The 26,927-nt window shown below is 35.4% G+C and overlaps 4 protein-coding genes across 6 annotated transcripts; 2 read left to right on the top strand and 2 right to left on the bottom strand.

Annotated features, from left to right (window-relative positions):
• Positions 1 to 4,946: 4,946 nt before the first annotated feature.
• On the bottom strand, positions 4,947 to 7,240 carry LOC115717363 (putative pectinesterase 63). Its single transcript, XM_030646331.2, has 2 exons — positions 6,692 to 7,240; positions 4,947 to 5,906 (listed from the first exon to the last, which is right to left on the bottom strand). Exons 1-2 carry the CDS (start codon positions 7,178 to 7,180, stop codon positions 5,289 to 5,291), a joined length of 1,107 nt encoding a protein of 368 aa, XP_030502191.2. The 5' UTR covers positions 7,181 to 7,240; the 3' UTR covers positions 4,947 to 5,288.
• Positions 7,241 to 10,335: 3,095 nt separating this feature from the next.
• LOC115717492 (cytosolic sulfotransferase 14-like) lies at positions 10,336 to 11,684 on the bottom strand. Its single transcript, XM_030646478.2, has 2 exons — positions 11,456 to 11,684; positions 10,336 to 11,364 (listed from the first exon to the last, which is right to left on the bottom strand). The coding sequence occupies exon 2, from the start codon at positions 11,226 to 11,228 to the stop codon at positions 10,509 to 10,511; it is 720 nt and encodes a 239-aa protein (XP_030502338.2). The 5' UTR covers positions 11,229 to 11,364; positions 11,456 to 11,684; the 3' UTR covers positions 10,336 to 10,508.
• A 2,783-nt stretch (positions 11,685 to 14,467) lies between these two features.
• On the top strand, positions 14,468 to 23,183 carry LOC115717227 (uncharacterized). 3 transcript variants are annotated; one of them, XR_009687782.1, is made up of 4 exons: positions 14,468 to 14,932; positions 16,560 to 16,607; positions 17,747 to 20,929; positions 22,271 to 23,183. XR_009687782.1 is itself a non-coding variant. In XM_061115313.1 (2 exons), exons 1-2 carry the CDS (start codon positions 20,783 to 20,785, stop codon positions 22,718 to 22,720), a joined length of 597 nt encoding a protein of 198 aa, XP_060971296.1. In that variant the 5' UTR covers positions 17,607 to 20,782; the 3' UTR covers positions 22,721 to 23,183. The 3 variants fall into 3 exon arrangements, 1 of the variants encoding a protein (XP_060971296.1); XR_009687783.1 differs by having other exon boundaries at positions 14,468 to 16,607; positions 17,747 to 17,887; positions 18,171 to 20,929; XM_061115313.1 differs by lacking the exons at positions 14,468 to 14,932; positions 16,560 to 16,607 and having other exon boundaries at positions 17,607 to 20,929.
• A 1,305-nt stretch (positions 23,184 to 24,488) lies between these two features.
• LOC115715957 (uncharacterized) lies at positions 24,489 to 25,032 on the top strand. Its single transcript, XM_030644637.2, has 2 exons — positions 24,489 to 24,790; positions 24,894 to 25,032. Exons 1-2 carry the CDS (start codon positions 24,489 to 24,491, stop codon positions 25,030 to 25,032), a joined length of 441 nt encoding a protein of 146 aa, XP_030500497.1.
• Positions 25,033 to 26,927: the final 1,895 nt, after the last annotated feature.

Below are 26,927 nucleotides of genomic sequence, written 5' to 3'. Positions count from 1 at the left end.
CTAATGACTTCAGCCTTTGGAGAATCAAGATGAAGGCCTTGCTGGTGCATCAAGGCATTGCTGAAGCCATTAATGTAGATGCATTGAAGGCAATTGAAGATGCAAAGAAGAAACAAGAAATCGAGACAAAAGCACATTCTGTCATTCTGCTCAGTCTAGGAGATGAAGTGCTAAGAGAAGTTGCTGATGAAGAGAAAGCCCTTGGATTATGGGAAAAGCTTGCTACAATCTACATGAAGAAGTCCCTTGCAAATAAGTTGTACTTGAAAAAGAAGCTTTACACCTTGAGGATGGAAGATGGCAAGGAACTTAGAAGACACCTAGATGATTTTAACAAGATTGTTCTTGATCTGAACAATATTTGTGTAAAGGTAGATGAGGAGGATCAAGCTATTATCCTACTGAGTTCTCTGCCAAAATTGTATGAACACTTTGTTGATACAATTCTTTATGGCAAAGACACTCTCACAATGTCAGAAGTGAAAGCTGCATTGAACTCCAAGGAAATTCAAAGCAAATCTGATGTGAAAACAGAGCACAATGGTGAGGGGCTGTTTGTCAAAAGAAGGCATGACAAGAAGGGTCACAAGAACTCCAAATATGGTGGTGATCGAGGGAACCAAAAGACAAGTTCAAGAAACACGACTGACAAGAAATGTTTCTATTACAAGAAAGAAGGGCACTTCAGGGATGAATGCCTTTCTCTGAAAAACAAACTGAAGAAAGAAAAGAACAAAGAAAAGGGGCAAGCAGATGTTGCTGATGGTTATGATTCAGCCGGTGTTCTTGTAGTGTTTAATACAGATTCTGGACAAGAATGGATACTCGACTGAGGCTGTTCCTTTCACATGTGTCCTTGTGAAGAACTATATATTTTGCAATCTTGAGAAGAAAACAGGGGGTACTGTTTTACTAAGTGACAACAAAGCATGAACAATTCAAGGAACTGGTTCAATTGTGATGCAAATGGATGATGGTATTCAAAGAACAATCACTGATGTCAGGTATGTCCCTGAACTCAAGAGAAATCTCTTGTCTATTGGTGTTTTAGCTTCTAAAGGCTGTAAAATTAAAATAGATGAAAACTCACTCAATGTCATTAAAGGTTCCACTACTGTAATGAAAGGAATCTATAGAAATGGATTGTATTTTCTCAATGGGAAAACAGTTACTGGCCTAGCTTCAAATGTGACAGGTACAGGTGATGATGACTTGACAAGGCTGTGGCATTTGAGATTGGGACATGTGAGTGAAAGAGGCTTGATGGAATTGAAGAAACAAGGAATTCTCAAAGGGAAGGTGTCATGCAAAATGGATTTATGTGAATAGTGTGTATATGGCAAAAGTTGCAGACAAAAATTTACACTTGCCAAGCACACTACCAAAGAGCAATTAGCATATGTTCATTCAGATCTTTGGGGTCCTTCAAGGATTCCCACACTTGGAGGTGCTTATTATTTCATGAGTATCATTGATGATTACTCAAGAAAGGTGTGGGTATATCTTTTGAAAACCAAAGATGAGGCTTTTAACACATTTGTCAATTGGAAGTAACTACTTGAGAATCAAACAGGCAAGAAGCTCAAGAAGATTAGAACAGACAATGGATGGGAATTTTGTTCAAACCAGTTCAAAGAATTCTGCAGCAAAGAGGGAATAGCAAGACACTTGACTATTAGAGACACTCCATAACAAAATGGCCTTGCAGAGAGGATGAATAGGACACTACTTGAGAGGGTTAGGTGCATGCTTAAAGGAGCTGGTTTAGAGAGAAAATTCTGGGGTGAAGCTTTGAAAACTGCATGCTATCTAATAAATAGATGTCCTTCTACTGGTATCAATTTCATGACACCACAAGAAAAGTGGATTAGAGAAGCTCAAACTTATGACCATTTAAAGGTCTTTGGGTGCACTGCCTATGCTCATGTGAGGCAAGACAAATTGAAGCCTAGAGCTGTAAAATGCATGTTCTTAGGGTATCCTAATGGTGTCAAGGGATACAAACTTTGGTGTCTTGAACCAGGATTTAAAAGGTGTATCATCAGCAGAGATGTCACTTTTAGAGAAGAAGAAATGGCCTTGAAGCCCCTACCAAACCCAACACTGGACACAGAAGAGTCTCACAGCAGAATTAATCTTGAGGTGGATCAGTCACACTGCCCAGATGAATGTTCAGATGCAGATGAGAACCCTGATCATGAACATGATAATCAACCTCAGGAATCACAAGAAGAACTAAGTGACTATCTCCTGGCCAGAGATAGAGTAAGAAGAGACATAAGACCACCAACAAAGCTTGGCTATGCAGATTTCTCAGCATTTGCTCTTGCTGCTGCTAGTGAGCTTGAAAATTCAGAACCCACAACATACAAGGAGGCACTGAAATGCAGCAACAAGGAACATTGGTTGAGAGCAATCAATGAAGAGAAAGTGTCACTGATTAGGAACAAAACATGGTCAGTTGTCAACAGACCACCAGGGCAGAGGTTGATTGAAAGCAAATGCCTGTTCCGACAAAAGGAAGGAGTTAATGAAGACTCAGTGAGGTTCAAGACTAGGCTGGTGGCAAAAGGGTTCATTGAGAGAGAAGGTGTAGATTTTAATGATATATTTTCACCAATGGTAAAACAAGCTTCTATTAGAGCTATTATGGCCAAGGCTGCAGATTAGGATCTAGAAATAGATCAAATGGATGTGAGGACAACCTTTCTACATGGCACCTTGGATGAGAAGATCTACATGAAACAACCTGAGGGATTTGACAATGGCAATCCAAATCAGGTATGTTGCTACATAAATCACTCTATGGTCTAAAGCAAGCACCTAGACAATGGAATATTAGATTTGACAAGTTCATGTCTAGGATAAAGTTCACAAAGAGTAGATATGATCCATGTGTTTACTTTGACAAAGAGATTTACCTGCTACTGTATGTTGATGACATACTAATAGTAGGCAAGGATAAACACAAAATCAGTGAGTTGAAGTGTCAACTCAAGGGTGAATTCGAGATGAAGGACATGGGAGAAGCCAAGAAAATTCTTGGAACTGAGATCAGAAGAAAGAGGCCTGGTTTTATCATGTTAACTCAGCAAGGATACTTGAAGAAAGTAATAATGAAGTTTAACATGAATGATGCAAAACCAGTAATGACACCATTGACCCAACACTTTAAACTTACTAAAGAACAAGCACCTCAGACTGAAGAAGAAAGGAGATACATGGGTAACATACCATATGCTAACTGTGTAGGTTGCTTGATGTATGCCATGGTATGCACAAGGCTTGACTTGGCCTATGCCATGAGCATAATCAGTCGATTTGTTGCTGATTTAGGGTCAAAGCATTGGGATGCTGTCAAATGGGTTATGAGGTATGTTAAAGGGTCTCTTAGCCTGGGTTTAATCTACAAAACAGGAGAGAGGTGGATGTGAAGTTGAAGGGTTTGTTGACTTTGACTAAGCTGGCTGCATAGACACAAGAAGATCTTTGACAGGTTACATCTTCACTGCTCTAGGTGGATGCATCAGCTGGAAGTCGAATCTTCAAAAGGTGGTAGCCCTGTCATCCACAGAGGCTGAGTACATGGCTGCAGCTAAAGCCATAAAAGAAGCAAGCTGGTTAAAAGGTCTCTCAAAGGAACTTGGATTCAACTCTGAAGACAGGACTGTCCATTGTGACAATCAAAGTGCATTGCACTTGATGAAAAATCCTATGTTCCATGATAGGTCAAAGCATATTGACATCAAACTACACTTTATCAGAGAGATCATTGCCAATGGAGAGGTTCAAGTGAAGAAAATCAGCACTGATCACAATCCTACTGACATTTTCACAAAATGTGTCACTCAAACCAAGTTTAGACATTGTTTAAACTTGGTCAACATCAAGGAAACTGGATGAGTTTCTCATCCCCCATCAAAGTTCAACATTCTCTTCTTATATCTTCTAAGTCTAAGTATCTATGCCAAGGTGGAATTGTTGTAATGTGGCCTAGAAACTAAGTCTTAGATAAATGTTCTTAGGTACTTTCCCATTTCTGTTAGCAACTGTAATATCGGTTTGTTAGGTATGTCAGTTAAGTTAGTTATGCCTATAAATAGACATAACTAACTATAGGATAAGGTGGTTCTTTTTGGTGTGTCTCTTACCTGTAATAAAGATTAAGAGCTGAGAGAATTTGAGAGAGAGAGAGAGAGAGAGAGAGAGAGAGAGAGAGAGAGAGAGAGAGAGAGAGAGAGAGAGAGAGAGAGAGAGTTCTGGTGTATTATTGCTCTCTAGTTCTTGATTGGGACTACCTATTCATGTGTAATCTCTCCTTATATAATTGTTTAATGGGAATTGCCTCAATGGCTGAATTTTGATTTTCATATCTGTATTTGTTTTTCAATCTCGTTTCCTACTGCTGTTATTTATTTTGCTTTTAAACTTTGATCATTTATGAGTTTTTGTTCTTGACCTTGGTTACTGTGATCGGGTTGGATCACATCATTTATTAAAATAATTTGTGTGGAAGCTAATATTAGATTGCACGAATAATAGTACATATATCTCTTGTTGTTACCCCTTAATATGTCTGTTAGCATTTCTCATATAATATATATCTTTGATGATGGGTAAGTGAAACAAGTTACGTACACGAATGTAAAATTTCAAGTAAAAATTAAACAAAAAAAATATGGCATTCACATGCCTAATTGTTAGAAAGTATAATATTGTTCATGTGTGGAAATATAATAGAATATATAAGATGAATGAGCTACTCCTTCCATTGCCAATTGATTTTAAGATAGAACTCCATTCATCTTATCCGAGATTCTAATATGGTATCAGAGCAAAAAAAAAAAAAAATCCTCTAACGACTATCCGACTTAAAAAAAATAATAATAAAAAAACCGATTGAAGTAGAGAGTCAAAAAAAAAAAAAAAAAAATAACTACCCAACATTAAAAAAAATTGATCCAAGAACTAAAATAAAAAAAGCCACTTGTGATTTAGGATAGTGAGAAAAAAAAAGAGCCACCAAAAATTCAAAAATACCGATCTCAAAAAGTAAAGCAAAAAAAGTTACTTGTGATTAGGAATAATGAACCCAAAAAAGAGGCGCTTATGATCGAGTTGACCAAGATAGTAAGCAAATAAAATAGTTACTATCTTGAGGAAATATTTTGGGATAAAACCTTATTCATCTTATCCCAAATTTTAATACGTGTACAAGTAGGTCTGACCTTTCCCGAGGGTTATGTATACATAATTAAATGATAGCCAGTCATGCATATATATGGTATCTAAACTTGAAGGGTTGGGGGAGGAAGGAGCCATTTGGACCCCTGAATGTAACCAAGATTGAGAAAAGGTTTGGCTTGGTCATCAGTTAGTTTCTTGAAATATTTGACTCTCCCATCTGTAGCTGCACCTCCTCCTGTGTTCTTATATTCACCAAAGAAAACAGTCTTATCACATTCAGTTTTGCCTTTATCATACCATCCCAATGGCGAAACAACGCCGGCCGCCATATCAGTGTAGGCGAACACCACTCTCGGGCTGCACTGCCAAGCTCTGCCCAAAATGGAGTCTTTGGCAGTGCCAACAATTTTACAATGAACGAATGAGTAACCAGTATCATCAGGTTTCTCTCTTGCTTGTGCTGTTATGACAGAGGATCCTGTATGGTCACCCAAAACATTGAGTTCAGTGTTTAAATATAGAGACGTCCCACTTCCAAAAATGAAATCCACTGTGCCTTCAATGTAACAATCCTTGAAAAGATGAAACCCTCTATCGTCGCAAAGTGTGTCTTGGAATCCCAACATTCGTACGTTGTAAAAAGCTGCCTTGTTCCCTGATGCTCTGAATGCTACAGCTTGAGCTCCTTTTCTTACACCATCTGGTTTTGGTGCAGAATTCTAACCATAAACAAAATAACTTATGTTAAGAAAAATGATCACAAGCGTATAATTTATTTTAATTTAAATAAAAAATATTGAAAAATTATATAATGTACTCCTTTAAAGTGATGCACTCTTATCTATTTTGACATTTGAGAGATTTTTTAGTCCAATTTTTTTTTATGGTCGTGTACGTTATAATTATTTAACATATTCTGCAAAATTTTGAGAAATTCGAAAAAATTTAACACTTTAAAAATAATGTTCAAACTGTCTGTTATACGCATGACTATTTTATTTTGGAGGTTTTTTTTTCTTTTTTATTTTTACACTTTAAATAGTTTTTTTTTTCATTTTTACGAAAATTCATATAAAAACACATATAGCAACTAATGAAAAAACTTAAAATTACAATCAAAATCCACACAACGACATACATAGAAATCACTGGAGTAGCTTAAACTGTAATTTTTTTTTTTAAAAAAAGAAAATTAAAAAAAATATTATATGGGGTAATTCCATTTTATTTTATTCACATATGAAATAGACTGTTTGAACATTACTTTCTATATTGTAAATTATTCTAAATTCTATAAAATTTTGCAAAATATCTTAAACAACTATAACATACATAATTATAAAGAAAAATTGGAGTAAAATTTTTTTCTAGATACCAATCCATCAGTGCACCTATATTAGTGAGTACTATAGAAGCACTCAAAAATATGAATGTTGATACTAAATTATACCTATAAAAATAATAATAGAAACACTAAAATAAATATTCTAGAATTATTACACACCTTGATTATTATGTTTGCTGTCACAAAATAATCAGACTCAACAATCAAGGTGGCACTATCTACAGTTCCGTATTTGGCCGCTGTGCCATCGTAGGTGAGCGTGGGAACTGCTTTAGGTGACCCATACAACGTGATGAATGGCTTACTTCTTTCGATCTTAACTTTCTCTTTGTACTCTCCTCCTCCGAGTACGATCATCACACGCTTTGTGTTCCCATTAGGGACACTATTTACAGCCTCTTGCAATGTTTTGAAATCTCCACTCCCATCTCCCATCACCTTAATCACTTTCGCAGGGCCTGACTCGGCCGCCACTAGGGCCGGGTCTAGGCCCTTGCTCTCGGCTACAGGCTTCACATTCTGCCTGAACCAGCCTTCCAATTCCCCTTTCGAGGCTGGAATTGGCGATGCATCATCGGCCTTAACAACCACGGCGACACTAATGATTATGAATTGGAGAAGTGTAGTTGCTAAGTAATCCTTTGCCATTGTTGAATGAAATGTTAATTTGATGAGAGAATTAATGGAATGTATGTACTTAATTGAATGTGCTTGTTTTATATAGACATTAGATTTACGTATATACTATTAATATGTGAGAATTGGGAGGGCTTGTCGCGTGTTTTAAGTTTCTATTCATAGTTTCTTTCTATTATTATTAATTAAGAACTTCTATATGTGGATGAGATGAACGTTAATAATATCTGTATTTGACTTCTACCTGTTGTAATTCTTCTTTTTATTTCATGTAATCTATTCGTAATATATATTTTACAAAGTTATTAGTTGTAAAAGAACATGTTATTATTAGAAGTTAGGTGTTCATATAAAATACTCAATTCAATTTGATGTAATCCGTATTATTCAATTCAACTAAATCTGCAAGTTGCACATATTTTTATTTGTACGGATTTAATTGAATTGGAAAATCTGAAGTTCTAACTTATACGGTTTTGATGTTGATTTACATAGGGTATACATAAATTAATTCAATCCTACAACCAACTGATAATAAAAGTATTAGTTTAAAATATTATAGATAAAAAATATACAGTATAATTATAATATTTTTATGCATACATATACAATACAATAGAAGGAATTATCTTTATGGAAAGTTGCCTATTTTTAGGAAACTTTACTTTATATTTTTCTAATTGATGAATTCAATTTTGCCATGATTATACCAGATTAAATAATTAACTTTATTTGGCAGGTATTGAAGCTAAATTGTGGTCTTGGTCCATTTTGAAAAGTTTCTTGTTTGGTCCTGATCTAATGCAACAGAGTTTGATTTTGATGCTGCAAATTAAGGAATTTTTTAAGAAAGTTTTTTATAGTTGGAAAAATGTATTTGTGACTGTCTCTAGGGTTTTCATGTTCTATAAATAGGACCTAGAGAGCAGCCAAATGTTTCTATCTCTTTTAGTTTCACATTTTTATATCTATTTTTGTGAGAAGAGTGTTTCTTTTGTAAAAATTTGTTGAGAATCATGGGGTTCCAACTCAAAACCAATTGGCAATGAGTGGAGTAGCCCATGTTCTTATATATGGCTCAATATTTTTACATTTAATCCATGTGGGACAATGTTCTCCAATATCCCCCCTCAAGATGGTGGCTATTTTTGCTCACCAATCTTGAATCACTTTATCACAGGCCATGCCATTTGCTCGCTTATTTTTGTTCAGATCTCAGGCGTCTTTGCACCATCTGGATCCCGTGCGGCTGGCTAACCATCTGGATAGGTGTGGATCGAAAGCCCGCTAGGGATATGGCTCTGATACCATGTTGAGAATCATGGGGTTCCAACTCAAAACCAATTGGCAATGAGTGGAGTAGCCCATGTTCTTATATATGGCTCAATATTTTTACATTTAATCCATGTGGGACAATGTTCTCCAATAAAATTATAGAATGTTCAACTAGGCTTTGATTCTCTTGTTATGATCTCTTACAATTCATAGAATAAGATGAAGAAGCTTTGAACAAGCCTGGATCTTCGAGAGAAGACTTTTCCAAGTCTCATTTCGAGAGGAAGTGAGCATATTCGAGAAAAAATTTGTTTAAGCTTTACTTTAGGAGGAAGTAAGCACATATCAATAGCTAAAGGGAGTTTACTATTTGGTGTGTTTTAGAGATTAGATTAGCAAAGTGGATTACAAAAGGTTGCAGGAAATTATAAGAGGGAGTCTAAATTTGCTTAAGTCAATCGCTTTTGTAATCTTTGATACTTTACTAATTGATTTCATTCTCTGGACGTAGCCCCGTGGACTAATAGTGTTCAAAAGAAAGTTAATTTATCCTATAGTACCATTAATTCACTAGAGAAAGTTAATTTAAACTTATCTAAATTTGTGTACAATTTTTCAGTCTTACAATCACTTAAGCTAAGAATCAATATATTTGATCTATTAAGAAAGTTAGGATTCCATATTGTAAATTAAATTTCCAAATCATCTACATTAGATTTCCAAAATAAAAATTGTAAATCTAATAAAAAAAAAATCTAAACATGATTCACGATTTTTTAACATGAGCCAAGATGCAAAATGACCCTAAATCTAACAATTAAGTTAATAAATGTCCCTTTTTATAAAAAATTAACAAAATGTCCATTCTATTAAAAGTTTGATAATAAAATTACAATTATAACCTTGAATAATTAAGTGTTTGGTATAGTTATTTTGTATAATAGTGTATCGTTTTTATGTGCAATTGTATATTAAAAAAAATTGAAAGGTAGTATATTAGTTTAAGATTGTAGTATATTATTTTAATATGCTATGATATATAATGAACGAAGACGGAAATTTAAAAATGTGGAATATTATTATAAGTTTGAGGTATAGTTATATTTCACTAGAAAATATTGTCTATGAAGGAAAGAAAAAGAAAAAAAAAATATGTGAAATATTAAATTAAATTTTTGGTATGTATATATTTTTTTCCACTATACTGGTGATATATTAATTTTTTACTGTAGTATTTATGCTGATAATTGCAGAATATAGTTTTTATATGCTATTGTATATCATAGAAAAAAAATCATTTAATAGTATATTAGTTTAAGTTTATGGTATATTCATATTGATCTAAGGTATATCGTTTATATGTTATATTATATATCATGAAGGAAAGAAATAAAAATAAAATTAAAAGAATACATATCAGTAAAATAAATAAATAAAAAAGGACATAATAACTCATATTACTCTAATGTATAGTATTTGTATGTTATATTCATATTAGGTATTTTCATAATACCTTTTATATAATGAAGGATATTTTAGGTATTAAAAAGTAAAAAAGGACATTTGTTTAATTATTTTAAAAAAGAGACATTAACTATCACTAAAGTTAGAAATAAAGCTATTTACTAACATTTCTCTTTTAAGATTTAGGGTATGTTTGGGCTGCCCATATGGATCCAATCTAATATATCAAACATTTGATTCCTACTCCCATCTTTGCCAAGGCGCTGAGTATAGACATATTTCTTTTATTTCAAAGAATATTTTGTAATTTAAAAAATATATATTTTTTTTTTTGTAGGGAATTGTAATTAAAAGCAATTTTTAAAATAAAATTTTATTTTCACCAATAATTGCTTAAAACAATAATACAAAGTAAAAAGTACAAACTATAATAATAATTACCAAACTGATATAATTAATTTGACATTCATACACATCAAATAATTAATAAACATAAGAAGGCAACTAAACAAACACATGATTACCATAATTCATATGACATTGTGGTAAATATTATTCTCATCTCATATATTAATTTAAGATGGGAAAATAAAAAATCCACCTAAGACATTCTAAATGATAGACCAGAACCATTGAACTTCTCTTTCATTATCTTGTTCACACGCTCCACCATTGATGGACTAAGATGATTAGCCCAATCACCCACTTGCCCTTTTCTAAAGAAACTTTTGTTATCACACTTAGGCCAAAGTTGGCCATGTTTATTTACATCCAAATTCTTCAATTTATCAAAGCTACACAACTCTAATATTTTCTCAACAACTCCATTAGCCTCTTCTTCTTGTGAGAAAGGAACCCCAATAAAGTTTGCAACACTTTTGGCTTGACCAACACTATCTTCTATCAAATCCTCGTACTTCAAAAACAACACTTTCTCAGGTGTCTCCAAACTAACTTTCCAATACCCTAAAGCATGGTCCCAAAATGGCCCAAAGCAAGCCTCACCTCTACAAAACATGTCCACACACTCTTCCATACCCCACTCGTGCTGCGAGTGGCCACCCGGGTGTCCATTCGTCGAAAAATGCCAAGTAGAGACTATGGCATCAAGAGGGTTTCGAGTAATGTAAACAATTCGAGACTTGGAATCATGCTTAATAGTGTTGTTTAAAGATGCATAGGGAATATGTGTAGAGATCAAACGAGGGCTTGACATAGTGGCCAAGTCATAGGGCTTATGATGGGCATAAATGTTGTGCTCTAAAGAAGACACGAGATGATGTGGGTTTGTGGTGAGCAAAGGGTGTTGATCATTATCCATAATATGATGTTTGTTGGGTTTGGTATAAGGTTACACCATCTTTTAACCAACTAATTGATTTAGGTAGCTCAGATATAATAGCCACCTTATCATTATTAATATTCTCTGTCATCTTAATTTTGAGCACTATTACTTACTGCAAAGAATAATAGATTCATTTATTAATTAGTCAAACACATAATATATGGAGAGAAAAATCATTATGATGTAGGGAAACAGATTATTACCTTAGTTATTAAGATACGGAAATGCATCAATGGAGCTTAAAAGTTTTGATGAAAGAGAGAAAGAAGAGAATATTGACAAATTTCTATGCATAAAGAAAATGATATATATATAGAGAAGTGTGGAAGTGTTTTAGGAGCAATTTAAGGATTTCTCGTGCGTCTTGCGTAGATATCACAATAAAGTTTGAGCTGTCTTTATAAAATTTATACATGGATTAGCGGGTATAGGTAGGGATTGAAAACTTAGAGAACAGGGAGAAACAGAGAGAGAAAGAGAGTAACACAAAGGATTGCTTTATAATACTTGCCTCAATAATGAGGATTTACACTTTATTTATAGAACACAAGAATGGTACAATTACATAACAGATTTCTGTTAAGAAAACAGAAAAGGAAAAGTGCAGAGAAAATAAACAAGTTGCTAACAACTAACTAACTAATGTAACAGTACCAAAACTAACAGAATTAACTGTCTTGGTTATCATTCCCCCTCAAACGAAAGGGGGTAGTAACCACTTTGAGTTTGGATTTTAGATACTGAAAACGATCCTTGGGAAGACTTTTTGTAAAAATGTCAGCAACTTGGTCAATAGTAGGCACATATCTCACTTCCAGTTCTTTGTTTAGGAGTTGATCACGAACAAAATGTTGGTCAATCTCAATGTGTTTACATCGAGCATGGAAAATAGGATTAGCAGCTAGGGATGCTGCTCCTTGATTGTCGACCCAGATAATGGGAATATCAACTGGAGTGATCTGTAGTCAAGTTTATGGTGATTGTAAGGTCTTAAGTGGGGAAAACATGCACAGCCAAACACTTTGAGAATATTGTAATCAGGGGCTTGCTGAAATAGGCACTCATAAGGACTGAGATTATTAAGAACTGGAGTAGGCATTCTGTTGATAGAATAGGCTGCACACTGAAAAGCATGCCACCAATAAGACATGTCAAGACCAGATTTGGCTAAGAGAGTGAGACCTGTTTCAGTGATATGTCTATGCTTCCTTTCTACTCTTCCATTTTGCTCATGAGTATGAGGGCATGAGTGCTGAAACCAGATCCCTTGATCTCTTAAGAATCTTTCAAAAGCTCGATATTCACCCCCACCATCAGCCTGAACCTTTTTAATGGGCAAATTAAATTGTTTTTCCACTAAGCTTTTGAATTGAATGAAAATCTCAAAAGATTGAGACTTGACAGACATTGGAAAGACCCAAGAGAACCTGCTGAAGTCATCAACAAAAACAATGTAATACTTGTAATTGTCCTTAGATGCAAGGTGAGAAGGCCCCCATACATCAGTATGGATAAGGGCAAGAGGTTGATTTGCTCGAGTAGTAGACAGAGGGAAGGGTAATCTATGGCTTTTTCCCTGCTGACAGGCATTGCAAAATTGCAATCCTTTGAGGGAATGAGGAACATTTGCTTGACTCAAGATTTTAGTAAGGACAGAGGGTGAGGGATGACCAAGTTTGGAGTGCCACAAATAGGAATGTCAATCTGGGTCATTTTCGCGGGCCGGGCCGGGCCCCCGGCCCGACGGGCCGACTGTGGCCCGAATTATTCGGGCTCTTATCGGGCTTCTGGCCCGGCCCGGCCCGACCCGGTACAAATTATTTCGGGTCGAGCCCGGCCCGGCCCGATTTCAAATATTAAAAAAAAAACCTAAATCCCTAAAAAAAATCCCAAATTCTAATTTCTTCTCTGGCAGCCCATCCTGTAATGGTTCTCTCTGCCCCAATGCTTCCCATTTTTTTTCCTGAGGATGATGAAGACAGATATAGAGTTTAAAGTGAGGGTATGGTCTGGGTATAACTGGATAGGAAGAAACAAGAAAGAAGAATACACTGTTTGGAAATACTCTTGGAGTGATGAGGTAACGCTATATATGCATTTTTATATAGTGGGAGAGAGAGAGAAGAACACAGACAATATGGGAAGGAGAGGAAGCGTGCGCTTTAGGATTTTTTTTTTTTTTTTGAGAAAAAATCAATTTATTATTTTTTTAAGGAAAAAAAATAAAAATTTAATTTCTTTGAGAAGCTTGATTATTGACAACCTATTTTCCTTTGGTGGGTCAGGGTGTGGTAGGTGAACTTACCGGGACTTATCTCCTGTAGAGCACCACACACAAGTGTATATATTATTCGACCACCTAACAAACAGAATTATTGTACTATCGTTAAAATAAATTAGGAAATGCCACTCACAGGGTGGGCATAGGGGTTGCAAAGTTGCACATCAAGGGGGGAAATAGTGAAGTATCCTAGACCCGAAATAAAATTGGAACTTGATCTGAAAAAGAAGACTCTTCTCAATCAAGTTTTGCCTATAATGAATAAAAAAAAAGTGTCTATAATGAATTGTCTCAACCACCACCAAAATTAAATACCATCCACTTTACCAAATGAAACAAAACAAAATAATAAATATTCTAAAAAAAAAAAACCGGGTCGGGCCTAACCCGGCCCGATTATCTCGGGCCGGGCTTGACCCGCTAGGCCAAAAGAAGGAGTCGGGCCGGGCCGGGCCGGGCCAAAGTGATGTCGGGCCGGGCCGGGTTTGTGGCGGGCCGGGCCGGGCCCGGCCCGACTGACATTCCTAGCCACAAATTAACATCAGTAGATAAATTTGAATTATACACAGCAGCATGATTTTGAAAGCAAGAACAAGAATCAGTATTTTTATTGATATGAGAAGAATTACAAGGATTTAGAGAACCATATGTATTACAATGTTGACAGAAACAGTGTTTAGAATCAAAAGAACAACTGGATTCTACAAGCTGACATTGAATGGAAGTGCTGGACAGGTTCGAGCCATCATCTCCAAGAAGATAAAGCCCATCTTTAAGTGTCCCTTTGACAAGAACCACTACTACAAAATTCACTATTCACGTCGGTCAACGCGACTGTTCATCGCGTTGACCGACGTGAATAGTGCCTCAATGAATGTAAATGTCGTTTTAAAAATGACACGAATAATAGGTATTTTGCGTCAGTTGTCTATCCTTCGCTAATTAGATACCCGACGGCAAAAGGAAAAAGTTGAAAAAAAATTATATACTATTAGCTTTGTATTAAAAGCCTCGCGAATATTTTCTCTGTCATTTTCAAACCGACGGTAAACATGTTGCGAGTGTGACAAAATGACACAAACTCTCTTATTGTTCATATTACCCAAAATTTCATAGACCATGAGCAAATCATCCGTGAACCCTAGAAATTTTGAAAACCTCTGGTGATTCGAAGACCGCTGGCGATTCAAAGACCTCCACCCTCCGCCTTCTCTATCTCTCACCAGGTCCCTTTCTCCTCCACCCTTTCTTTCCCTCTCAGTCAATCGATCTATCATCTGGATTGGAGATCGATAGATGGTGTGCCCGGAAGTGGTGATGGTCTCAGTAGGGGATTCGTTTTTGAGGCAAGGCTCATAGCAGCAGAAGGATAACTCTGCTTAAATTTTCAGATTTTGAGGTTTGTTATAATGTATACGCCTCTCTCTCTCTCTCTTGTTGTTACCTTTGCCTAAATTGAGTTTTGATTTTTTTTTTCTTCTTCTTCGTGTTATTACAGAGAAAAGACAAAGATAAAACTTTTTTCTTTTTGTAAGAAATTATGATACTCAAAATTGGTTTTTTCTAATTCATAACTGCATAAGAAAATGATAAAAGATTAGGGATTCTTGGTGAGTATTTTGGTTGAGTTTAGTGCTTAATTTATTTCCATTACAGATTTTTGTGTGTTTATTTTTTTTCAATACAGTTTTTTGCTTTTGTGATTCTCCTATAGATGATGATGTAGTGTAAAATCCCACCCATAATTATTCATTGAAGTAGTTTTGTAGTATTAAAGTTATAGTTTGTACATACTGGAAATATTTATGGAATAGATTTCTTTTTCATAATATTTTCTACTTCTTTTTTTTATGTTTTGTTTATACAGATTCTCTATTCTCTCTCATTTCTTTTGTTTGATTAGAGATTACATTTTTCAGTTTTTACAGGTCTTATGAAAATTAGGTGATTGATTTACTCATTTGAGAAGTGTTAAAAACTGCTTTTGTTAAGGATTTTTAATGCAGAATTTGAAGGATTGTGTTTTTCAATTTGTCTTGAATTTCAAACTCTTAGCTTATGTTAAAAGTTTTGCCCTTTTAGTTGGTTTAGCAAAAATTTTAGTTAGGGTTGATTTTACTGGCTTTTAAACATTCCTTCCCCACTGGTTACTTGCTTCCTTCCCACTGGTTTACTTGCTTCTTTTTGTTTTGTAAATGGTTTAAGTTATGATCTGTTATGTTTTTTTTTTCTTAATAAATGATTAATGGAACATGGATTTTTGGCTAGGCGCTTAGTTAATATGAATATAGATTTCTAGCTAATGTGATTGACAGGTTATCTTAATGTTTTAAAAGAACCCCCATTTTGTAATTTTGAGAGTGGTTTCTAAATGCTGAATTATGTCTCATGTCATCTTTATGGTGAAGAAGCTATTTTTTGCAAGTTTAATGATATTAAAATATTTATTGGTATTGCTTTTTGTTCATTTGAGCCAGGAAGAATGGCTTTACTTTTATATTAATATGCATGTAATTATATATATTTAAACTAAACCAATTTACTTTGATTTGGCTTTTCAGTAAAGTGTTTGATTATATTTCTCATTGAAATGTGTTAGTTATGTTTATTAAGTGTTTGATATAATTCCACAATGATATTTTGAAGTGTTAATTATGTAATTAGAAATGCTAAATTGTGAGGTAATATATTGCGACGATATAATTCAATATATTTGGTATAGAACTCATTCATTTATTTGGTAGTCAATATTCTGAAGGGTCTATCTCTCTCTCTTTGGTTGGCCTTCATTATAAGTTAAATCTACATTTTAATTGGAAATTCAAGAACTCATCATAGTTTTTATATATCACCTATATATATTATCACTGTAATGGGAGTTTATAAAACAAAAATCTATCATAACTCTACTTTTTGTCTTAATTTTCCCATTAACATCTCTAATGGTTTTTCCTTAAGGTAGAGGGTAGTACTAGATGTTTTGCTATTGTTATTATTATAATAATTATTATTATTGGATTTTGCAGGGAAGGAAATTAATGCTAGGACACTTCGAATTCCACACAAATTATCTGGTATTAAATTTTGACCACTCTTCTGATAAATTTCAAAGTGGAATGAGAATGTTATTGCTGAATTTTGAGTGTCCTAGTATTACTAATAAAATGACCAACATAGACTTGGTCCATAAACTATTGCAAAAGTCTTAGTTTAGTTACCTTTTTTACTAAATCCTTATTTGAAGGTGTCTAGTGTTTAGTTTAGCCTAGAGGAATGAATTTGGTTGATGTCTCAAATTATAGGAGAAAAATAGAAATATAATGATTCTAACATGGTCTCTAGACTTGTTTTCAAAAAAAAATCAATATCAGATTTCGATACTAATTAAGAGTGTAAAAAAACATGTCATCTTTGTAATTCTAATTCTAATATGCAATATTAGATGACATGACTAAGATTAACCGACAACCTATTTATCGTTGGTCTTTAGGTCGATTTATCGTTTTGTTGTTGATTTTGTTATTGGGTTAGATAATTGGATAGGGAGGACCACTTTTTGTCACTCCTAAAAGGGTAATCTTTATGCATTTTTATATTAGAGGAGAATACACATATTGATGGGTGCTGTAGTTTTGACATATTGCCCTTTTTTTTTAGGAATAAAGATCTTGAATTTTGAGGCCATGCTTGGATAGAATATGTTAAAGAAAATAAAATTATTTTAGCTTTACTAAAAGAGAATTAAACCTTTTATTTACTTGGTCTGGTTTGTTACAAAAAAAATAAATAAATTAATTAGTATTTTGATATTCATTTGTAGACATGTCAAATGCATTAAAGTCCTTTTGAATTGAATCACATCTAATCTGAGCTTTCATTTACATTCATTTCTGTGATAGCAATTAACATAGGCAAACAAAAGTATGGTCCAGTGATGTTAAATGATGCTTACTTTGACTGTTTGTGACATAAACATGAAGTTCTTTTAACAAAGAAAATAAAAAAAAAAAAGATCTTTAAATCACTGCATCAAAATTTTGACACAGAGCACCCCTTTTTTCAGTTCAGTGTTGTGCTTAGATTTAAGGAAGAAAAAGGAAAACATGATTAGTTTTTCTTTCTTTTGGCAGCAGCTGCTGTAAATTGACCTATGTATGGAATCAAAAACAAAAGCAGCTTTTGAAATTTCACATGGGTGATTAATTGATTTCAGGTGATTTTGGACGAAGCGATTACAAAACTTAACCCCGATTTCTTCTGGTTGGGTGGCGGTGAGGTTGATCTGAAGCTCGAGATTAGAACCTTTGAATTATCGATTGTGTGAAGCTTTTCATTGAACGATAGCTTGGAATTGGTAAGCAACTTAAACTTTATTTCTTTATATTTTATAAATCCTAAAAGAGTTTGAATATCCTAGATATTCATCCATAGTGAAGTAAGTTTCGGGATTGCATGACTGCGGTTGGATGGGTGGTCATTTTTGTACTGTTAATTATTGTTTTGTTTGTTTGTATTATTGTTGATGTTTTATTAGATTAATTGCATGTCTAAACATGTATAACTCTTCTTCATTTAGTTTTTTATTTTAATTATACTTTTAATGTAATGATTAATATTTTTTATCTTTTGTTTTACAGTTTAAGTCAGACGCTCCCTATAGTAACGAGGATATCAATGCAGTACGGGATGAGTTGGCCGAATTTGTGAAGCCTTTGATTATAGATTAAGTACAAGGTTATTATTTTTGTTATAATACATGAGTAACAAGTTTTATGATTGTTGTTAACTTTTGCATATGTAATTAGTTTAATTTAGTTTACGATATACATGGAATTTAAGTTTTAGAATCGATTCTATTAACAATTTTGGTATTATGTGAGTAGTTAATAGAATCGATTATTAATTTTATATAAGTTTTAAAAATGTTATTTTAACTTTTTTTGTATTATGTTTATACTATTATAATTATTCTAAAATTTGATAATGCAGGTGGGGAAAATTGTATGAAAATTTATAATTTTTCCTTACTTACATTTGTGCTTCATTTTATAAGTGACGCAATAGGTAAAAAAAAAAGTATTTTGACAATTGATATGACATTTTTAAACCGACTTAATAAGTATTTTGTGACAGTTTTAAAATGCCACGAAACATTTAGCGTCATTTTTTAACCGACGCATAAAATAAAATAGAAAAGTAAGTATTTAGCGTCGGTTTATAAATGTCGAAAATTGTTTTTTGCGTCATTTTAAAAATGACGCTAATAAAAAACTATTTGCGACTACGGTATATACGTCGGTTTTATAAACCGACGTAAATTCTTTAAGTGACACTTAAAAACCGACGTGAATTATACTTTTTGTAGTAGTGAACTGCTCTCGTTTGCTTGTCCTTAACAAAACAACACGTTTTATGGAATTCAAGAAAGACATGATTGTCATTAGTAAGCTTAGAAACACTAACTAAATTTTTAGTAATGGAAGGGACATGTAAGACAGAATTAAGATGCAAAGAAGAGGAAGTTTTTGAGGGAATGAAAGCTTTACCAATGTGAGAGATGATAAGTTTCTTACCATCACCCACGGCTACTGTTTCTTGGCCAGAATAGGGAGTAGATGAGTCAAGGGGAGCTTCATTGTAGGAGATGTGATGAGTTGCACCAGTATCAACATACCAACCTTGATCATCACCAAAATCAGGGATGGTTTGAGCCACAAATGCAGTAGGGTCATATTCAAGAACCTGTTCTGTGAGATGAGCTTGTGGAGATGGGTTGCCAACTACAGATTTGGGAGTAATCCAGTTCTTATCGAACCTGTAGTGGCAAGTTGGAGCTGTGTGGCCATAACGCATGCAGACTTGACACAAAGGGCGATTTGGGTTTTGAGATCTGGTGTACTGAGATGGATGATGATTCTTGGGGGGAAATCTGGAAAATGAATCAGTAGAAGAGCCTCGAACTTGAGTGTTATTGGTGTGAGATCTGTATCCACCATTTCTTGACCCAAATGTAAGATTAGCAGCCATCTTAGTTGAGAGATCCATCATAGTGGTGTGTCGCTCAAGCCTTGTTTCATGGGACATGAGAAGGGCTTGTACCTCCTCAAGAGAGAAAGTATCACTTCGAGATGTGATACCAGAGACCACCGAGTCATACTCAGGTCCAAGACCATTTAGAAGATGAAGGACCAAGTCAATATCAGATATAGGATGACCCGCAACAGCAAGAGAATCACACAGAATTTTAATTTTGTCAACATAATCTGAAATTGATTGGTTACCTTTGTGAATATTGGATAATTGACTCTTTAGTTGTAGTAATCGAGCCTTGGATTGGCTAGAAAATTTTTGTTCCAGGGCTTTCCACACACCATTGGAGCTAGTAAAACTTGCCACAGTGCCAAGAATCCCTTCGGTCATTGAAGATCTAAGCCAAGAAAGAAGAAGTTGATCTTTCTTGCGCCATTGTTGATAAGCAGGATTTGGAGCATTATTGAGAAGAAACCGTGGGGGAGACTGATCAGTGAGAAGGATCTCATCAAGCTCATGGCCAATCACAGTGGGAAGAATCTGTGATTTCCATGCTAAGAAGTTTGTGCGATCGAGTTTGATGGTTAGAGAGGAAGTAAGTGAGTGAGAAAACGGGTTCCAGGACTGAGCTGCCATTGCAGAGGGGTTTGCACCAGGATCGGAGACACCAGCTGGGGACGAGTTGTCACCAGAAGACGCCATTGACAGAGGTCAATGGCTCTGATACCATGAAAACTTAGAGAACAGGGAGAAACAGAGAGAGAAAGAGAGTAACACAAAGGATTGCTTTATAATACTTGCCTCAATAATGAGGATTTACACTTTATTTATAGAACACAAGAATGGTACAATTACATAACAGATTTCTGTTAAGAAAACAGAAAAGGAAAAGTGCAGAGAAAATAAACAAGTTGCTAACAACTAACTAACTAATGTAACAGTACCAAAACTAAAACTAACAGAATTAACTCTCTTGGTTATCAGGGATAATATATATAAATATATATAGTACAATGAAATAAAAGGGAAATTTGAATTTGTATGCATAATAAATAATAAAATTGGATACCTAATACAATAGTAGATATAATTTGTAAAGTGGGATACATTTTACTAAAACCCAATTTTACCCCCTCATTTGAAAAGTCACTCTCTCTCTCTTCGTCCCCTATTCTCTCAAACCAAAAGGGATCCCAACCAAAATTCGCCCAAACGCACGATGAGCAGACCCGACCCCTCTCCACCGCGTACGACCGAAGCCCCAGCCCCCTCTCCACCGCGCAGGACCAATTCTCCAGCCCCCCTCCACGGCGTACGAAGGTCCAGCCATCCTCCACCGCGTACGACCCAAACGGAAATGGCCAAGGTATGTTCGACCGACCTCTTTTTTTATTTTTGTTATTGTTTTGAGTGATTATGACATAGAGTATTGATTTTAGGGTTTGATTTGAACGGATTTGTTAGATTTAGGGGTTGATTTAGGCTAAGAAATCGGTTTGGAAGACAATGGCCCGATGGGACCCCGATGGGTCCGATGCTATGGCCCGATGTAGGGATGATTTTGTGAAATAAAGGATCGGGTCCGATGGCCCGATGGGACCCCCGATGGGTCCGATGCTATGGCCCGATACATGGACCGAATTTGGGAAATAAAGGATCGGGTCCGATGGCCCGATGGGACCCCCGATGGCCCGATGGGCCGATTTCATGCAGGCCCGATGGTCTGCTTCGAAGGGTCCGATTGGGGTATTTTGTAGGTTAGGGGTCCGATGGGGCAGGTGTAGGCCCGATGGGCCGATTGTATGTAGGCCCGATGGGGCCGATTGTAGGCCCGATGGGTATGGAAGTTGATTTTTTTTTTCGTTTTTTTTTTTAAATATTAGTAATTGTTTTATGTATTATTTTATTTGTATTGAATTATTAAGTATTGTTTAATTAATAATTGTTTTATTATTAATAATGAATTATTGTATTCTTTTTATTATTAATTAATTATTGTATTAATTTTTTTTGTTTTAATAATTATTGTTTTTTAAATAATTATTAATTATTGTATTATTTTTTCTTGTTTTATTAATTATTGTATTTTTATTAATTATTAATTAATGTTTTATTATTAATTATTAATTATTGTATTAATTTGTATTGTTTTATTAATTATTATTTTTGTACTAATTATTAATTATTAATTATTAATTTTTATTATTTATTAATTAATGTTTTATTATTAATTATTAATTATTGTATTAATTTGTATTGTTTTATTAATTATTATTTTTGTACTAATTATTAATTATTAATTATTAATTTTTATTATTTATTAATTATTATTTTATTATTAATTATTAATTTTTGTATTAATTTTTATTGTGTTATTAATTTTTTATTATTTATTGATTATTGTTTTATTAATAATGATTAATTATTGTATTATTTTTTATTATTTTATTATTTATTAATTATTGTTTATTATTAGTTATTAATTATTAATTTTTGTTAATTATTAATTAATGTTTATTATTAATTATTAATTATTATATTAATTTGTATTGTTTTATTAATTATTATTTTTTTACTAATTATTAATTATTAATTTGTATTATTTATTAATTATTGTTTAATTATTAATTATTATTTTTTGTATTAATTTTTATTGTCTTATTAATTTTTTATTATTTATTGATTATTGTTTTTTTTTTTTGTGCAGTCTTCCAAAGTTCCACGACTTTTACTGCCAGTGTCTGAACATTACACTGGTCGTGTTACTTGGCGGGGCGGTAGTTACTATTACCCCAAAGTAAAAGCCAAGTTTGTACAAATGCAGTTGTTGGAAAGGGTGAAGGAGGAATCCCCTTTCAACAATTTTTTTGAGAGAGAGCCATTAGCGTTTTCAGGTGCTCTTATCCATCAACTCTTCATGCATAAGATAAAATCAGATAAAGATGATGAGGTGCATTTTTATATTGCAAAGAAGAGATGCCGATTCGGCCGAACTGAGTTTGCCTTGGTGACTGGGCTTAATTTGTTACGTGGACCGACTGAGGCTGAGGTTTCGGAGAGGGCGACGTCAGACCGTTTGATAGTAGAATATTTTAATGGGGATCCATCTATCAGCATTGGTCGTCTGCGCAGCGTCTTTGAGATCGAGCTGCACTGAGAAGGATGATTGTTACAAGTTGGGTTTGGTGCTGTTCGTTATGGGTGTTCTGACTGGGAAAGAAGAGAAGACCCTGGTTCCCCCATTTATCATTAGAATGGTTGAGGACCTCCCTTTTTTCTACAATTACCCGTGGGGGAAAATTTCTTTCAACTTGTTGAAAGATACTTGGAGTAAGGACTTCGTACAAAAGAAAAAGCATATGGATGAGAAGATTGAGAAGGGAACGACTCAGAAGGAGTCAAAGTATTCGGCCTATGGATATGCTGTAGCATTGCAGTATTGGGCTTATGAGTCCATCCTCGAGCTTGCTGAGAAATTTGCAATCAGAAGATCGCATCGCTTTCCACGAATGGTGAACTGGGAAAGTAAGGATGCCCCACTCGGGAAAGAGGAAGTCATCAGATTATTTGCAAAAAAAGTGAGTTTGTTAATTCATTGCATTTGCTTACGTTTATTTATTTATTTTATTTCAATTTAAGTCTAATAATCAATTTGTTATAATTTGCAGTTGACAGTGTACTCCGTTTTATGTCCGCGGAGTAATGAGGTCGAGTTTTTGAGCCACGTCACTGGAGGTGAGGCGCCTCTATTTGTGGATATGGAGGAATTGGTTATTAGCAATGATGGCCCGCCTACTCAGGATAGTTTGCGCAGCCAAGCTTCAAAGCTTGCACTCACGCTAGAACAACGAGCGGAGGAAGCTGGAATCTTCAGAGATGATACACCACCACATTCTCCACCATCAGGGGCCCGTTCTGTTCCACCGTCTGCCTCAATGCCCGATTCTGCATCTATGCCGCAGTCAGCATCTATTCCCAGCACCTCACAGCCTCAGGTGCCAATATCTTCTGCCATATTGGCAAGATTGGAGCGTGTTGAAAAGGAACAGCTTGCTTTGAAGCAAGGCCAGACTGATATTTTGAAAGGGCAGAATGAGATAATGGGTTACTTGAAGACCCTATTGGCTCTTATGGGAGATCAGAGAAGGCCCAGCGCAGAGGCAGAGCCACAACCAGACGCCGTGTCTCCAGGAGATGATGAGTTCATTCTTCCGAATGATTACAGACCTAATGATGTGGAAGATGTACTCCAGACACCTCAGAACATGTCGGTCACGTCCATTGGAGATACCCAAGATTCAGAGGTTCAGGTTTTAGAGACCGTTCCAACACCGGTGGAGAAGAGAACGAAGAAAAGGCCAAGGTGGTTTGACGAGTACACCGAAATGAAGAAGAAGATGAAGCCATCAACAACCAATGTGAATGTTGACCCACTTCGGCCCGTTGATGAGAAGCTACTACATAGTTTTCGAAATTGGTTAGTGGGAACCATCGGAAACAAGTATCCGAGGGACGTCTTCACCGGTCTGTGTGGCGTGGCTTGGTTCTCGACCCTAAATACAGACAAACTATGGCTTTCTGATGACGTAAGTTTATTAACTAAGTATTATATGTTGTTATTTACTGCTTTTTACCGTTGTTATTATTATTTTTTTTTAATGTTGTAATGTGGTTGTGCTGACTTATTTATATGTGCTGTGCAGCATTTGGATGCTCCTTTCCATATGATGAGGAGGAGGCAACACTTCTTCCCGGAGTTGTACCCACGTAAGTGTACTGTCATGCCATCTTGGTTTACCTCATCGTTGATGGGTCGGTGGGATGCTTGAAAGAGCAATACTGACCATGATGGTTTTGTTTGGGATGAGTCCATCTTGGAACTCCTTCGTGGGGATCCAAACCAATTTTTGCCTTCTTGGAAGGGTATGGAGTGCATATACATGGCCATGTTCTTGAACGGACAGAAACATTGGATCGCTATGGAGGTCAATCTTGAGTTGTGGAAGATATTCCTCTTCGATTCGAGTCTTGGATCTCTAACGAAAGACGAACTGAATTCGCTTATGGATGTGTGGTGCCCTTTACTAGCCAAATTGGTGGACCAGTGTGGTGTATGTGACACTCATTACATGGTGATGGTCCCTCAAATGACAGCCTCCGAAAGCCAGGTCAGACCCTTCGACTGGGATATAATGGACAATAAAGTTGTACCTCAGACAAAATCGAGGTAATTTAAATGCATTTTTTTTATAGTATGTTTATTAATTAACAAAAAAAATTTATAATATTCTCTATGGTTTATTAAATTTTGCGTTTACCTACTATTGCAGCGGCGATTGTGGAATGTACGTCATAGAGCATATTGAGCATAAGTTATTGGATCTACCATTCGATGGAGTACATGATCAGCATATGTCGCTCTTTCGCCAGAGATGGGCAGTAGATTTATTCTACCAGAACTTGGCATGAACTTTAGATGTTTAATTTTTTATATTTGTTGAACAATGTTTACTTTTACACTTTTCAATTTGAACAAACTACTTTCACTAAAATTATTTTATGTTATCAGTAGAACTTGTTTTTGGCTCAGATGTTTAACAAAGTTTAGAAATAATTTTCTAAGAAATACGTAACAGTACAACACATGTTCATGCCACAAATTAAAAATATTTTACACCATAAATATAAATAACATAATAGTCCAGCGCATCACAATACTAATAAACTAAAAATTTATGTTAAACCTCGGTAGGTGCAAGTGCTTCTGTTGTGTCCCTTGGCACCGCACTTGCTACATTTTCGTGATTTGATAATCCTTTCACCATTACAAGCAGTTCGGTTGTTCTTAATTCTTCCAACCTTTTGCTTCTTGGGTCGCCCTACTGGTTGCTTCTCAACAGGCACTCCAACTGTCATGTTCTTTATGTCATCAGGCAATTCCCAATCATCCTCGTCACCAACTGGCATAATTGTTCCTTCGTATATTCTCCTCCAATATTCTGTTGTGTAATATGGCGAGCATAGTGTGTACACGCTAATACTTCGCTCCTGAGATGCAGCACATGCATGAGGACAAGGAAACTTCATGCACTGGAACAAGCCGCAAGTGCAACTCTTTTCCTGCAAGTCCACTACGCCACCGGTGAGAACTGTTCTTCCAGGGTGAACCTGCAACGTGTAAGGCCCGCATGAGTCAACGTTCAAAAACCGACCTTTTTCAAAATGCAATGCCAAGTCCTCCTCCATTTTTGGTGCTAGGGGTTTCGTCCACTTGTCAGCTTTTTCTTTTTGTGAAGCAAACCACTTCTGGACTTTGGACCTCAGGAATGCTACAGCAGCAGTGATCGGCAAGCCTCTTGCATCCTTAGTTGTGTTGTTGAAGCTCTCAGCCCAGTTGCTCGTCATTACATTGTAACGTACCCCTGGAAAGTACGACCGGACCCATTTTTCAAATCCGATTTCCTCAAGATATTTTGCAACCGCTGGATTCATGGCCCGAATGTTCTCGAATTCTCTGTGAAACTCTGATCTTGAATACGTGTACGCACACGTGTAAATGTGATTCGTGAAGACGTCAGTCTTGAACTTGTGGTTGACGTTCATAATAATGTGGTGGTAGCATGCACCGTGGTGTGCATCAGGGAACACGATATCCAAAGCACGAACAATACTTTGATGCCTATCCGAAACAAAAGCTAAGTTCTCAACATCACCAATCGTTTCTTTCAATTTTCTCATAAAATAGGTCCAGGAATTGTGGTTTTCACTGTCAACTATAGCAAAAGCTATCAGAAAGATATGACTCCCTGCATCCAAAGCCACTGCACACAACATTTGCCCACCATACCTAGTCTTCAAGAAAGACCCATCAACGCATATAACAGGTCGACAAAACTTAAACCCCCGAATAGAAGGACCCAGAGAGAAGAAACAATACTTGAAGCGACCATCTTCTACCACAAAATCCGTGATGGTACCTAGATTCCGCAACTGTAGCATGTGCAAGTAACTAGGTAATAAAGAGTACGAATCTTCAGGTGTACCCCGAGACAGGTGTATTGCCTTCTCTCTGCACCTCCATGCCTTTTCGTAACTCATTTGGATCCCGTAATCCTTGTGCATACTTTTTCTTATATCAGAGGGCAACTGATCCGAGCCGTCAGTTGTGAACTTATCCTTAATTAGATGGGCAACTATTACAGGTGATGCTTGACGGTTATCTTTTCCTCGAAGATCAAGGGAACATGTATGTACATTATGAAATGTACTCACCTCAAACATGTTAGAAAGTACGTTATTCTTCGCTCTTAATCTCCACCCACAATCTGTATCCTTACATGTGACGTACCAAATATCAGTACCGG

The sequence above is a fragment of the Cannabis sativa genome, chromosome 5 (assembly GCF_029168945.1).
Source record: "Cannabis sativa cultivar Pink pepper isolate KNU-18-1 chromosome 5, ASM2916894v1, whole genome shotgun sequence".
Classification (NCBI taxonomy): Eukaryota; Viridiplantae; Streptophyta; class Magnoliopsida; order Rosales; family Cannabaceae; genus Cannabis; species Cannabis sativa.
Note: the sequence above shows the minus strand (reverse complement) of the source record. Positions and strands in the feature narration are given on the sequence as shown.

Excerpts from the sequence above, each read along its gene's own strand:
- LOC115717492 (XM_030646478.2), bottom strand. The coding sequence starts at position 11,228 with ATGGATAATGATCAACACCCTTTGCTCACCACAAACCCACATCATCTC.
- LOC115715957 (XM_030644637.2), top strand. The coding sequence starts at position 24,489 with ATGGAGTGCATATACATGGCCATGTTCTTGAACGGACAGAAACATTGG. Across the intron at positions 24,791-24,893 it reads GTACCTCAGACAAAATCGAG|CGGCGATTGTGGAATGTACG; the intron begins GTAATTTAAATG and ends CTACTATTGCAG.
- LOC115717227 (XM_061115313.1), top strand. The coding sequence starts at position 20,783 with ATGAGCAGACCCGACCCCTCTCCACCGCGTACGACCGAAGCCCCAGCC. Across the intron at positions 20,930-22,270 it reads CCCAAACGGAAATGGCCAAG|TCTTCCAAAGTTCCACGACT; the intron begins GTATGTTCGACC and ends TTTTTTGTGCAG.
- LOC115717363 (XM_030646331.2), bottom strand. The coding sequence starts at position 7,180 with ATGGCAAAGGATTACTTAGCAACTACACTTCTCCAATTCATAATCATT. Across the intron at positions 5,907-6,691 it reads CAGCAAACATAATAATCAAG|AATTCTGCACCAAAACCAGA; the intron begins GTGTGTAATAAT and ends GTTTATGGTTAG.